The sequence below is a fragment of the Narcine bancroftii genome, chromosome 3 (genome assembly GCF_036971445.1).
Source record: "Narcine bancroftii isolate sNarBan1 chromosome 3, sNarBan1.hap1, whole genome shotgun sequence".
Classification (NCBI taxonomy): Eukaryota; Metazoa; Chordata; class Chondrichthyes; order Torpediniformes; family Narcinidae; genus Narcine; species Narcine bancroftii.
Genome location: NC_091471.1, coordinates 197,717,304 through 197,732,377, shown reverse-complemented (window position 1 = coordinate 197,732,377; position 15,074 = coordinate 197,717,304). Strand labels below are relative to the sequence as shown.

General features: G+C 41.2%; 1 protein-coding gene across 7 annotated transcripts in view; it reads left to right on the top strand.

Moving 5' to 3' along the window:
* The window catches only part of LOC138758000 (protein SPMIP2), a 45,911-nt gene that overhangs the window by 12,986 nt on the left and 17,851 nt on the right, over positions 1-15,074 (top strand). For 6 of the 7 annotated variants that reach the window (XR_011354027.1, XR_011354026.1, XR_011354028.1 and 3 more), the window contains exons 2-3: positions 1,646-1,878; positions 6,112-6,170. Coding sequence is in view for 4 of the 7 variants with exons in the window: in XM_069926240.1 (XP_069782341.1) it covers positions 1,646-1,878; positions 6,112-6,170 (292 nt within the window). In the remaining 3 variants the exon portion in view is untranslated. Of the gene's footprint in view, positions 1-1,645; positions 1,879-6,111; positions 6,171-6,664; positions 8,177-15,074 lie in introns of those variants that run through there. The other variant, XM_069926245.1, reaches the window with a different exon arrangement.

Here is a 15,074-nt window from a genome sequence, read left to right as displayed (position 1 = left end):
CAGGTTCTGGTGCTTAAAGTTAAATGATTACTGCTCAGGAAGGTTCTTGTTGGTTTTAGAGAGATATTTGTTGCTCATTGGACACAAACTGATTTCCTCCAATCAGTCACTTCAGTGTCTTGCCAAAGAAACTTGCCCCATCATGGGTTTTCCAAATGATAACCTCTTTTTCCAGGTCACCACATTTTCAGGAGAAACACTTTAGCCAGCCACTTCCTCTTGTAAGAACTACAAGGGTTTTGAACAGGCTGAACTCAGAACTCACAATCCATCTTTTAAATGGGGTCCTTCAACAAGCATGCCAGCTTGCCATTTTGCAGCCTCAACTGCTACAGTAGAACTGACTTCTCTCTCTCTCTCTCTCTCTCTCTCTCTCTCTCTCTCTCTCTCTCTCTCTCTCTCTCACTCCGAGAAAGAATCCTCTTTGGTTTTTCCTCTCTCAATTGACCTCTCCCAAGGCTTCAAACCCAATCGTTGAAAGATCTTATCAGTACTTGAGGATTTGCACATCCTTTTGAAGTTCTTTTCAAAACAGTTCCATTGTCTCTGCAAAATCAACTGGAGTCTCAACGTCTGGTTTCAGCAAAGCTCTTGCATTTTAAATGAAATGTCTTTTGTGAAGTGTGACTCTGTTTGTGAAGTGACCTACACAAACCCCCCACAATCTATCTCTTTTAAAGACATATTTATCCATAACCATTCTAATATTCCCCCATAACAAAAGAAACTCACTGTCCTGTTCAGACAGGATTGAAGACAGCAATATTTCCTGCAGAGGGTAAAAAAAAATTGTCGATGTGTTACTCATAATAAAAGGGAAACACAGAAAAGTGGATTTCAAAAGGGATTCCACTTTCTGGCAGCAATTTTGAAAATGAAGAGTACAGGCTCATTGTAGAAGAAAACTGAAGACAGAACATAGAAAATCTGAATATTGACCCCCTGGAAAGACAGGACTTGTATTATCCTATTCACAGTAGATACATAAGTAGCTTTTAAACAAGTAAGACTACTTTTATTTGTGCCCAGAAGATGGTCACTCCTGTTTGAAAAAGCTCACTGAAAGACAACTCATTAAGACTTGTGAGTTTAAAGAGATCTGAAAATATAATGTTTAAAGGTGTTTCAAAATTACTTCTGAACTCCATTTTAAAAGGATCCTGAAGTCCACAAGATATTTGAAACTGAACTTTTAAAAGTGACTTTTTTTTCCCAAAATGAAATTTAAACTATAATGAGTTTGAACTTTAATACACACACACTTGCATTTATATTTGTGCATAGTTGGGTTAAATTTAGAGTTAAGTTCAGAGATAAGTAAGAAATGTTATGTTATTAATAGTTTAATAGAAACTATTATTTTGAATTTACCATGACCTGGTGAAGTTTTTCCATTGCTGTTCCTCTATTAGTGTTACAAAGTCCCAAACAAAATTGAGAGGGTTGTTAGCTTGTAACAGATAAAAAATTAAATGGATTGATATCAGTTGGCTGAGTTAAGGAACCTATCAACCTTCAAGTCACTAAATGGTGCAACAGGCCCAAGAGCCTGAATAGGTTATTTCTCTTCTGAGACTTGAATAATATATTAAAGCTTTGAAATATGAATCCAATTGTTTTTACATTGCACATTTGCTTTTTCCAGGACCAGATGCTTCAAGTGATTACAAATCAAAACTGCCCGACTTTCCATACTATATTGGTGAGAGTAGGCACATCTCGGCTGAAAAGACAGGTGACCTAAACTACTTGTATCGGTCTGGACCTTATGCTTCATATCAAAATCGTAAGGACTGCTACGTAGGAGAGATTGGCTGGGGACTGTGTTTAGGCAATAACCTAAACAGATCAACTCTTTTAAGTGGCAAGCAAATCAAGGTATTAAATTTACAACTATAAATATCACTAGTTAATTTTCATTTATGTTTCTGTTTTGTTGTCAAATTTTGTTCCCATCATACTCAAGGATGCTACAAAGTAGAAGACAAGAATCCCAATTTGTTTCGGGCTCCAATATGAGGACTACCAGTACCGATCAGAGGAAAGAAAATGGGTTTAAATTAATCTGCACCACACTTTAACCTAAAGATCAGAACTGTATACGAGGTGTTCTCCAGTGAAGCTGTTCATTTCATTTCTCTTGTGCAGACTTACCGGAAGTTCCCTTAAATAGTTTCAATCAAATAGTTTTGTAGATAGATATTACTTCAGAATTAAGTTGACATTTATTTAATCCACTTACTTCTGCTGCAGCTGGTAAAAGAAAACATCTGGTTAAAATCTGGAAGTATAGCAGGATTAAGCATTGCAGTAAGATTTGTAAGTAGCTCCAGGGAAATTCTTCAATTAGAATTCCTAATGATCTTTGATGGATGTATTGGATTGTCAGTATACGTTCAGTAATTAACATGAAATTCCAAAATTACTAGGACCAATCAAATCCAAATAATTTCACAATTTACTTTATAACTCCATAATTAATTACAATCTTCCAATATATTATTTATTTTAAATAGCTCTGAATCATTGCCTTTTTTGCTTTCCATGGAGAAAATATAAATAAAGCAGACATCAGCTCTTCTAGTTCTCTTTCCTGTTGTTTCACAAATCCTACATCTTGGTTTTCTCTTTCTCTTTGACTTCCACCATAGCTCCCTCTTTAATTGTGTTTATTATGGGGCTGGGCTTCTCTATTTTGCTATATCTCCCCTGAATTCCTTTTTTTTCCTCTCTGCTCATTTACATGACCAGCCCAAACATCTCCAGGGACTTAAAGACTTGTCAGTATGTGTTGGTGGAAAGGGGCGCACACCGGCTGCCCCTACAACGACCCAACGAGGGGTCAATGGCTCCATCAGCGATAAGGAGGAGACTTTTACCGTTGACTACCTGAAACTGGCATATCTGGACTGTGACCAGCTGGTCTCCACTCCTCCCCTGCAATGCAAGGGCACACCGCCCAAGTCAATGGACAATGGCTCGATCGCCGGTTCTGGGTGGGGGGGGGGGAGTCATGTAGTGTATGGAGATGCAGACCAGCTGACAAAATGGCTGATGAACATGGCGACCGCGTGGACCTGGAGGTGACACTGGCCATTGTCCCAGGTGACCTCCCACATGGAAGGAAGCTGGGAACTGTGGCGGAATGCTGACCAATCCAAGGCCAGTGCTCCGATGGCGCAGGGCCCTGACATCAGCAATAAACCAGTCTCAACTTCGACTTTGGTGTGTGTGTCATTCATCTCCATATTCGCGTAGTGCGAATGCTACAGTAAACCAATTCTCAAAGATGACATTGGTCATCCAAGCATTGCTGCTATGCGTGTATTCAAACATAACAATTTCCTGTTGAAAAGGGGGAAACAGCACAGCGAGAGTAATTTGGCAATCATGAGTGGTTTTAACTTGTGTGTTCCAATTGTTAACACAAGACAACAATGTCACGTGATCTTTGCATTGATTGAATCCCTTATGTCATCTTTTCAAGACATCATGTTGTCTGGCATCATCTTGTAACAGAGGCCGGTTTCATCATAGTTGTACACTTGTTCTTCACCTTCTTCTAAGAGAGTTTTTAGTTTTGGTGTGTATTCGCTGGATACAGCACTGTTGGCTGAGCAAATTTCTCCAGACACTAACACTTGAGATGTCCTGTGATGGCAGTTAAACCAGTCTAGTCATCTGTTGCTAGCTTTGAATTGTGAGGTTTCTGATCAAACTTCTTGGCTGGAGCTTTGAGAATAGGCCCAGAAATTGGAAGGCCTTCTGAGCGTGTTTAAACGAACCACTTGTATTGGGAGTCATCGATGCTGATACCTTTGGTTGTTTTCATGTCTTTGGCCTTTAGTCCCGCCTCTTCCACAACTTTCCAAAGTGACACATGTAACTTATCTTCCTGAGATTTTCAGCCATGAAGTGTTGATTTAGGTATGTCGAGGTTTCGTGCAACTTGGATTTGACTTTTATTCTTGATCGCGTCAAGTGCTTGAAGCTAATATTTCACGGAAAAAGCTTTGTGTTTTCTTACAGTGTGTTTCATTTTGAAAAACATTCACTTCCAGAATGATCCAAAAATTGGTCCAATGGCTCATCCCTTATATCCAGATATGCATTAAATTGAGGCACATTAAATTGGGGGTCCACTGTACAACTGTTAAAATCCTTTGAATCATAGAACATTACAGCACAGAAACATGTCTTTTGGCCTTCTAGTCAGTGCCGATCCATTTTTCTGCTTAGTCCCACTTAATTTGTGAACTTGAGACACAAATTCATATCACACTCTGGCAGCTGTGGAATTTTGTTAATGAATTGGGAAAACAATTAACAATGATGACTGCATAAACCATTTGATTGGCATAAAAATTCATCTGGTTCACCAATCCCCATCCAGGGAAGAAAGCTGCCATCTTTACCAACTCTGACCCATACGTGGTCCAGATCTGGTGTGGTCCAATCAATCCATTCAATTGCACTATTATTGTTGCATTGAAAGACAGAAATAATAAAACTGGTTGGGCAACCTGACGTTGACCGAGGCACTGAATTTAACATAGCAAAGGTGACCCTAACACAATCAATTTTGCAAAGTCTTTCTCACATTTATCTGGGGACAGATGTCTAAATTGAGAGAGCTTTCTAATGAAGAGTCAAGAAAGAGCCTGACACTGGCATGACACTGATGCAGTGACTGGAACTGCTGCCTCACAGCTTCAGTGGCCATGTTCAATCTTGATCTCGGGTACTGTCAATATAGTGCTTGCAAGTTCTCCCCTTGACCACGTGGGCTTCCTCAGGATACTCCGGTTTTGTCCTACATCCCAAAGACATGTATTTAGGTAGGGTTAATTGGCAAATTTTAATTGTAAAGGTAGTGGTAGAATCTGGAGGGAGTTGAGGGAAATGTAGGGAGAATAAAATGGAATTAGTGGAGGATTGGTGTAAATGGGTGGTTCCTGGTCAGCACAGACATAATGGGGTAAATGGAACATGTCCATGTTATTTGATTCTATAGCTCTCCAACAATGTGTCAAACTCCTCGGTTTACATCCATGGGTGCATCCTGTCCCCATACATGGGGAACACCCTCCAAAGATGGAGTTACAATGGTATACAGGTAGAATGGTGCAGCCTTAGGGGTCCTCAACATTGGATGCAGACTCCTATGAAGACTTAATTGCTACCTATCATTCTCTATCAGCTGCTGAATCAGTGCATCTGAATGTTGAATAGTACTTGGAAGAAGCACTGAAGATAGCAAGGGCACAAAATGTGCTCTGGTTCAGAAATTATATTGTCTCTAAGTAGCACTACTACAAATTGAACAAGCAGATTCCTGAAGGACATAGTAACAAGAGTGGGTCCACTGCCCAAAATATTTATTCCTTACTTTACTGGTGCACAGTGACAGCAGTGTTCACCCTTTGCAAAATACCTGTATACAGTTACTCACCTCGGCTGCACCAACAGCACCTCACAAACTTGTGGCCACTTCCAGCCAGAATAAAGGGCAACTGATGGATGGGAACACTGCCATCTGCAAGTTTTTCTGTGGGCTGACTTGAAATATCACTGTTTTTTTTTTAAATTGTCAGATCTAAATCCTAGAAACTGCATGGTAAGCAAACTTTCACCAGAAGCAGTGAAGTGATTCAAGGAAATACAAATGAATGCTGCCATTGCCAGGAACTCCCAGATTCCAAAAAAAAAAGAGTGGAGCATTCTAAACTATGCAAATTTAGATATAAATATTGAATGAATGCTGAATCGTTAATTGATTAAATGGTGAATTATACCCATCATTTACTATTGAGAAACGTGCTTTCTGAATCAGTGAAAATCAGTGAACAGATCTTTTCACATGATTATTCGACAGATAAGCACGTTAAACAACATATTTCTGGAACAGAGAATTGAAAAACTTGAAACCTTCTTCATTTGATCACTCATTAAGACGGTCTCTGCAAATGTACTTGTTTGATGGAATTGAAATTCAAATTTGTATTTTATGATAGTCTTTTTTGTTTCCAATGTCATGAGCTTGATCTCAGAATCAGTAAATTATCTGATATGAAGAAAATCTCAATTTATTCTTCACCATTTTCTTTTTAGAGAGGTGAATTCCGAGAGCAAGCTGAAGATAAAGAGAGTCATCGGTACCAAAACCCATGGTGTGTACTTTTGAGTATAACATAAAACTAAGTATGGACTTGAACACAGCTGCCTTGAAAGTATATCCATAGATTTCACTAAAATGATTTGCATTGCATTTTCTTGAGATTACAAAGTCAGAGTATGATTGACCAGCACAATTCTTTTCATGGAGAGTATGTTATTGATATTTGTGGTTCTCTGACATTGTATATTTGCATAACAAAAGCAATCTTGAAATATATTATTTGCAAAGACAGGGTAACAATGCATATGATCCACACCCACTATCTACCTTTTTTTGTGCATTCCCTCATTCTTTGAAGAGCCATAGAGACAGGAGGCAACCAGCTGCATTTACCTCTGACGACTGTGGTAAGCCCTTGATAAATTCCAGTGTACACATTTGGCAGTCTTAAATCCTGTGTCAACCCACAAGTAAAATTGTTGAATTTTGACAAGAGGTTGATCACTTTTCAGAAGATGGTTATTGACCTTATCTTTCTCTCCACAGGTTCTGTCTGACATGAAAAATGATTTCAACATCTTCTGCTTCAATTTCACATTTCCATTAACTGTTGTACAGTAAAACCTCATTAGAACGCGAGTTGGGGTCCAAGATTTCATATCGCGTTACAGCCAAGTTGCAGAAGAGATGCAGGGATGGCCGGCGCAGGACATCGGGGCTGGGGAGGCTGGCATGGGATGTCGGGGCAGCAGCCGCCCCTGCAGGGAGGGGGGCTGTCAGGCGCGGGGAGTTGGGTCGCTGGCTGATTGTCATTAGCCCGCCCCTTAGTAGTTTAGGGTCCACAGACACCTGAGCTATAAGCGATTCCGCAGATTAACGAATCGCATTCTAACGAGGTTTCACTGTATTTTGTTTTTTTCTGAACTTTTTCCATACTTAACCTCTTGTCAAAGTGTATTCAAACAGACAAACATTCAGAAAATTTCTGATATTTTATCAGCAGCTTGATTGGAAACTCTTAATGATCTAGTTGACTGGATAAAAAGAAAGAAAAAATAAATTAATATTGAGTATGCAGGTGTTCAGAGATCTTGAACCATTCACCTTCATATAACCATAAATTCTGAAACATTATTCATATTAATATACAAACCTTTTCTAGTTACATAAAAATTACAGTCTGTATTTGCATAATAAAAACAAAATTTTGGAAACACTCAGTAGATCTTTTTTAAGGTTTAAAAACTCTTGATCTGCAGTGAGAAATGTGAGGAAACAATTCTGTTTTAAGAAGGGGAGAGGGTGGATGAGGAATGAATGGGACAAAGGAAACAGCTTCAGCAGGATTGAAGCACATTACTGTTGTGACTGTTTACAAATGACGTCTGGTTGATAGATGAATGAGAGAAGTTAGAGAGAGAGAGAGAGAGAAAACAAGCAAAAATACATATTAAAGCTGTGAAATGAAGATCAGAGAAGTGAATGAGAACTGAAATCAAATCAGAATATTGGAAATTCCCAACTGATCAGACTGAATTAATTGTATTTCATAGAATCATGAAATTGTATGCTATCGAAATGGGGTCTTTCAGCCAAGCTCATTTTTATTCACCATGATATCTATCTACACTAATCCCATTTGCCTGTATAAGTCCTATGTCCCTTTGCACCTTCATTGAAAACATATTTTTCTCAATTTTTAATTGGAAATCTGGAACTCAGAAATAAAAACAAAGGCTAGAATTACTCAAGTCTGATTCTACGGAAAGAGAAGCTTAATCACCTTTCCACTGATATTGCTGATTTTCTGCTTTTAATGACAATGAGTTTATTATCAAATATATATTGTACAATGTACATGTGCACCAAAATTCTTGCCACAGCTAAACAGATACCTTGTAGAAAAAAAAACCACAATAAAAACTGCAATAGCATACTTAATTGCAGGGGTGTCAAACTCAAATTCACGGAGGGCCAAAATTAAAAATTTGGACTAAGTCGAGGGCCGAACTAAATATTTATTAAAAATTTTCAACAACATCTGCATGTTTTCACTTCTTTCAACATATGTAATGTTAAACTTTTTCTTATTAAAATAAATGTTTAATAATAGTTTTGGATAAACTCTTTCCAGAAGCATTAACAAATGAGAAATAAAATATTCAATAAATAATATTTCTCTATAGAGGATTTGTCAAGTGTTGCTAGTGTGCTGTCGAATAGTAAAATCTGAGGGCTATTGAGAATGTGGGAGAATAACACGATTCCTGAAACAATCAAATGGGTGACTGATTGTGGGCATGAACTCTAGCAGGGTTATTTGCCATGCCCTTTTTCCATTGGTACAGATATCCTTTGATTTACACACTTTTCAATTTTTATGCCTAATGAGCTTGTATCCAGGTGCAGGACCATTTTTAACCAGGAATATATTTATCACTCTGACCTGAAACTATTGGAAGATAATTTTATCCTGAGATTAAAGTTCATAATCCTTACTCAGGCTTGTGTGCGGGAGGGCGGGGTTTGCGGGCGATCGGGTTCGACAACGACAGTGTGGAGGCATCAGCTCTCGCTGCAGGGCGGCATCTCGGCGGATCAGCGGCCCCGTCACCGTGAGTCGCGGGTCGGCCTGCGGCAGGGAGGGGGAGTGGGCAACGGTCCTGGCGAGGTCAGGGCCGAGGCCTCCAGTTCCGGGCGCTGGGAAGCAGCCTTGGCTTCCCCTGACGCCGGCCAGGCCCCAAAACCAGAGTCCACGGTGAGACCCTGCAACGTAAACAGAGGAGGTGGGGGCGATTAGCAGGCTGACGCCAATGCATTCTGGGATTTGTTGTATTACTGTGCATGTGCTATACTGGCGCGGCGGCCAGCGGGCCACCTCTAATACATTTTTGAAATGATCTTGCGGACCAAATATAAATATATCACGGGCCAAATTTGGCCCGCGGGCCAGAGTTTGACACGTGTGCCCTATGCCATCGGAACTTTGTAATTAGTAAGGGATTGCTTAAGGTGGGATGTGAGTGGGAAGGAATGGGTGAGAATCACTGATCTAGACCCAATTGTTACTGAAATATTTTGCTTGAGAAAAATTGTCATTGGCCCATTTCGTTTACTGTTCTGAAACCTTGCACATGACGAGTCAATGAGTGGCGATTAAAGCAGTGGTCTTCAAACTTTTTCTTTCCACCCACAGACCACCTTAAGCAATCCCTTACTAATCACAGAGCACCAATGGCACAGGGACGCGAGTGGAAAGAAAAAGGTTGAGCACTGTTGTATTGTGGTAACTCCACATCTGATTAGGTTAATTGTTAGGCAAGTGGTCAGAGAAGGACACCCCCCCACCCCAAGAAAGGCTTAAATCACAGGAACAAAATAAGCTTCCGTCTCACTGCTCCCAATCTTACACACAGTCCTGATGTGGAATGTGGGGTCGCAGCTCCACGTTCACCCGAGTTCAGGTGCTTTCTGTGTGGAGTTTGTACGCTCTCCCCTTGCCTTGGACCAACAGATCGGTTGCCTGACGAAGGCACCCGAACCCCCCGTTGAAACGCCGGCGTCCGGGGCGGTAGAGGAATTGGCTGAGAAGAGTGCGTTGCTCCCACCCCCCCTCCCATGGTTGGAGAGGGATTAAACTGCGATCCCACGGCGCCGGGCTCGTCTCCAACAAAAGGAGCAGGAGGCAGGGTCCGCCGCGCACGGAGCGAGGGGGAAGGCATTGCCAATGAGACGTTCGGTCCGGCGTCGCCGCTGGAGCGCAGACCCAGCGAGGATGGTCCCCAACTCCAGCCGCGTCTGTGTGTCCGGGAGCCGGGTGGGCTGAGTGCGGCGCTCCGATCCCTGGGATTCTGGACTCTGAGATCCCTCCACACCTCCGGCGTCTTCATTTTCACCTTCAGTGTGCATGCGCTATACTGGCGTGGCGGCCAGCGGGCCAACTCTAATATATATTTAATATGATCTTGCGGGCCAAATATAATTATATCGCGGGCCAAATTTGGCCCACGGGCCAGAGTTTGACATGTGTGCTTAATTGAATTAAAAGGCAATAAAATTTTAAAAAAATAAGAAACACACACACACACACAGAGTTATCCTTGAGCAAAAAAAGTAACTTTGCAATTGTACAATCCTTTTGTGGCGTCAGAATAGTCACTGATTAGTGTAACAGGAGGAGGTTCAAGATGTTTAAGATGTGATAGATCAGGGGGTAAAAAAGGGGGAGGAGTTGCTCTGCTTGTAAAGGAGGACATTACTGCCGTGAGGGGGCAAGATGGTCTGGAGGGATCGTCCAGTGAGGCTGTTTGGGTGGAATTGAGGGATGAAGGAGACATGAGGGTGCTAATAGGGGTGTATTACAGACCACCAAATGGATCAAGAAAACTAGAGGAACAAATGTGTAGAGAGATGATGTATATGTGTGAGAATCATAAGGTAGTGATCATGGGAGATTTTAACTTCCCTCACATTGATTGGGACAGTGTAATACTGGATCTCCTGTTAGGGAACAAGCTAGGTCAGGTATCAGACATAAATGTTGGAGATCCAATTGGGTCTAGTGATCATAATTCTGTTAGTTTTAAGGTAGTTTTAGGGAAGAGCAAGGAGGGGCCTAAAGTTGAGGTTCTGGATTGGAGAAGAGCAAATTTTGAAGGAATAAGAAGGGATTTGGGGAGTATTGAGTGGGACAGGATATTTTCAGGTGAGGGTGTAAATGCAAAATGGAGGATATTCATAAAAGAAATTTTGAGGGTACAGAGTAGTTATGTCCCAGTGAGGATCAAAGGAAAGGCTGGAAGTCATAGGGAGGCTTGGTTTTCGAGGAATATTGGAAATTTGGTTAGGAGAAAAAGGGAGGTGTATAAAGAACAGGGAGCTGACAATTTGAAGGAGGACTATAAGGAGAAAGGCCAAAAAAATGCACGAAGAGGCTTTGGCAGACAGAGTAAAAATAAATCAAAAGGGTTTCTATAAGTACATTAAAAGTAAAAGATTAGTGAGGGATAAAATTGGACCCCTTGTAGATAGTGAGGGTAGGCTGAGTGAGAAGTCAGAGGAAATGGGGGAAATTTTGAATGATTTCTTTGCCTCGGTATTCACTAGGGAAAAAAATATTGGACCAGTTGAGGTAAAGAAAAATAGTGGGGAGGTAATGAACCATCTAAGGATAACAGAGGAGGTAGTGATGGCTGTGTTAAAAAAGATAAAGATGGATAAATCTCCGGGACCAGACAAAATATTCCCAAGGACACTCAGGGAGGCTAGTGGACAGATAGTGGGGCCATTAACAGAGATATTTAGGATGTCACAGGCCACGGGGGTAGTGCCAAAGGATTGGAGGGTGGCGCATGTGGTTCCAATGTTTAAGAAAGGGTCTAAATATAAACCTGGGAATTATAGGCCCGTGAGACTGACATCTGTGGTGGGCAAGTTGATGGAAAGTGTTCTGAGGGATGGTATTTACAAATATTTGGAGGTACAGGGATTGATAGGGAGTAATCAGTGTGGTTTTGTCAGGGGTAGATCATGCTTGACAAACCTGATTGAGTTTTTCGAGGGGGTTACAAAAAAGGTTGATGAAGGGAAAGCTGTGGATGTTGTCTATTTAGACTTTAGTAAAGCTTTTGACAAAATTCCCCACAGGAGGCTAAGAAAAAAGGTGGAGGCATTAGGTATAAATGAGGAGGTAGTGAAATGGATTCAGCAATGGTTGGATGGGAGGTGTCAGAGAGTAGTGGTAGAAAATTGTTTGTCCAATTGGAAGCCAGTGACTAGTGGAGTTCCTCAGGGATCGGTCCTGGGTCCACTATTGTTTGTTATATATATTAACGATCTGGAAGTAGGGGTGGAGAATTGGATAAGCAAGTTTGTGGATGATACAAAGATTAGTGGTGTTGTGGACAGTGAGGAAGATTACCATAGATTAAAAGGTGATTTAGGAAGGCTGGAGGTGTGGGCTGAGAAATGGCTGATGGAATTTAATACAGTTAAGTGTGAGGTGTTACATTTTGGAAAGGCAAATCTAAATAGGTCATATGCATTAAATGGTAGACTATTGTGATGTGCAGAGCAACAAAGAGATTTAGGAGTTGTGGTAAATAGTACCCTCAAGGCTGATACTCAGGTAGATGGTGTGGTGAAGAAGGCATTTGGAATGTTGGCCTTCATAAATCGGAGTATTGAATTCAAGAGTAGGGAGGTTATGATGAAATTGTACAAGGCATTGGTGAGGCCAAATTTGGAGTACTGTGTACAGTTTTGGTCACCAAATTATAGGAAAGATATAAACAAAATAGAGAGAGTGCAGAGAAGGTTCACGAGAATGTTGACAGGATTTCAAGGTTTGAGTTACAGGGAAAGGTTGTGCAGACTGGGGCTCTTTTCTCTGGAGCGTAGAAGATTGAGAGTGGACTTGATAGAGGTGTTTAAGATTTTAAAAGGGACAGACAGAGTAAACGTGGATAGGCTTTTTCAATTAAGAGTGGGGGAGATTCAAACTAGAGGGCATGGTTTAAGATTGAAGTGGGAAAATTATAAAGGGAACATGAGGGGAAATTTCTTTACGCAAAGGGTGATAGAGATGTGGAATGAGCTTCCGACAGACGTGGTCAAGGCGGGATCATTGGTTACATTTAAGGAAAGACTGGATAGTTACATGGATAGGAGAGGACTGGAGGGGTATGGACCGGGTGCTGGTCAGTGGGACTAGGAGGGTGGGGATTTGTTACGGCATGGACTAGTAGGGATGAACTGGCCTGTTCTGTGCTGTAAGTGGTTATATGGTTATATAGTTAACCTGATTGTTGCAAAATGAAACTGATCTTGAACATGGAGGTGCTCGTCTTTAGGCTTCTGTAGCTTCTACCCAAAGATAGCAGTGAGAAGTGGTTGTGACCAGCGTGATGGGGATCCATTATGATGTTGGCTGCCTTCTCGAGGCTACATCTCAGAAGGACGCATTCAGTAGAATGCATTTCAGCAGTATCTTACATACATGCATACAGTGGATAACTTTGCTATCCATATACCTGACCAAATGCCTTTTAAAAGTTGCAGTTGTACCCAACTTCACCTCTCCCTCTGGCAGTTTATTGTGGAAAAAAAATCCCATACCAGTCACTTTTAAATCTTTTCCCTTTTATCTTAAATCTGTAAACTCCACTACTCTGGGAAAAAGATCATGACTTTTTGTTGCTGTTGACACCCATTCCATGGGTCATTGCCCTACAAGAGTAAGGGAAATATATTTAGTTTCCTGCAATGTGTTTGGGTGATATGACTGCCATTGTGTGTGAAGCCAAGAAAGGTTGATTATGAGAATTGTGGTTGTGGTAAGTGTGGGTATACAAATGTTACTTTCAAGCTTTGATTCACAGATTAATGGACTTTAGGCAATGATAACAGTATGGTGCATGAGGTTGGTGGAATATGTGATTGGAAAATGTGTTCATGGATCCTCAAGTTGATGTGAAGTGAATGAGCCTTCTCAGTTTTTGACTTTTGACTTCCTCTGCAGTCTCCTCTCACAGCCCTTTTGGCTTTCCTGAAGAAATTCCTGCCATCTTGCTAATGCAAGCAGCCCTCCTCTGTCAACTAGGAAACCCACTGATCGTGGAGTTGGTTTTCTTTTATGGTTTCCCACATCTTCCATGGAATTTCACTTTGTGCTCCTCCAGCTTTTGCTACCACGAAGCACCTTCCCCTTTGGAAGTGCAACCTGATTTATCAGTATAAAGCAGCTGATACTTGTGCTGGCCTTGTGGAATTAGGCTGTATCCAGGTGAACACTGGCTGAATACTCAAAAAGTTTAACACACAGGAAATATGACCTCAGTACCAAGCTAAACAGGAAAGTTAAACATGCATCACAAACACAGAGCTATTTTGTTTCACCTACTGGTTCATGTAAGTGCCAACTAAATTTGCTCAATGTATTCTGTCACTTTATTTGCAAAAGCAATAAATATTGTAATAGATAGGAATTCTATCAAACATTGCATGTTACTTGCCAGAGGGTGCTGATTGCTTTCTTAAGAATTTGATTATCAGATTTCCAATGAACAGCACTCCTGTTTAATTCAACTCTTCGTTTTGATGGGAAAGCAAAACTATTAAAATTGATCCCTGCACATATATCAGGTATTGTAGTATATGGAAAGAATAACATTCAGGACAACGCATTGTAATCTCATTTTCCATGACTAGGTTATAGCATTGCTCTAAATTTCCTATGAAGATTTAGCTTAAACTAAAAAAAACACCATATTTTGCATATGAAACATACCTCTGCCACATAGAACATAGAAATCGACAGCACAGTGTAGGCCCTGCAACCCAATGTTTTTCTGGCCAAATAACTGACTCGAACAGCCGTCTAGAATTTCCTTGAAATCCATTTTCTCAGTTCCATGCATCTACTGTATATAATAGTCTCCACCACCATTGTTGGCAGCACATTCCATGCTCCCACCACTCTCTTTATGAAAAACTAACCTCTTATAATCCCCCCCATACCTACTCCCAAGCATGTTAAAAATATGCCCCCTCATGTTAACCATTTCAGTTCTGGGAAAAAGCCTCTGGCCGTCAACACAATCAATGCATCTCATCATCTTTATTCACATCCATCAGATTACCCTTTATCACTTCAAGGAGAAAAGACCAAGTTCACTCAACCTATCCTCATCGGCATGCTCTCCAATCCAGGCTCTCTCCTTAGGCTTCTTCAGGTGCATTCTCCGCCAAGAATGCGCCTGCAGAAGCGGATTCAGACCTGTGGAATGGTCGTTCAGGTGGCAGTGCTAAAAACGTAGCACTGGCCATCTGAAAGGGACAGCTGCATGGGACGCGCCTCGGAGTGCACTCCGGCTCTTGTCCCTTCGGGCTGTCAGGGTTAGCATGGCTGGCTGTCAGCGCTGGGACAGCCAGTGCGGGCTGTCAGTTTGGGAACTGA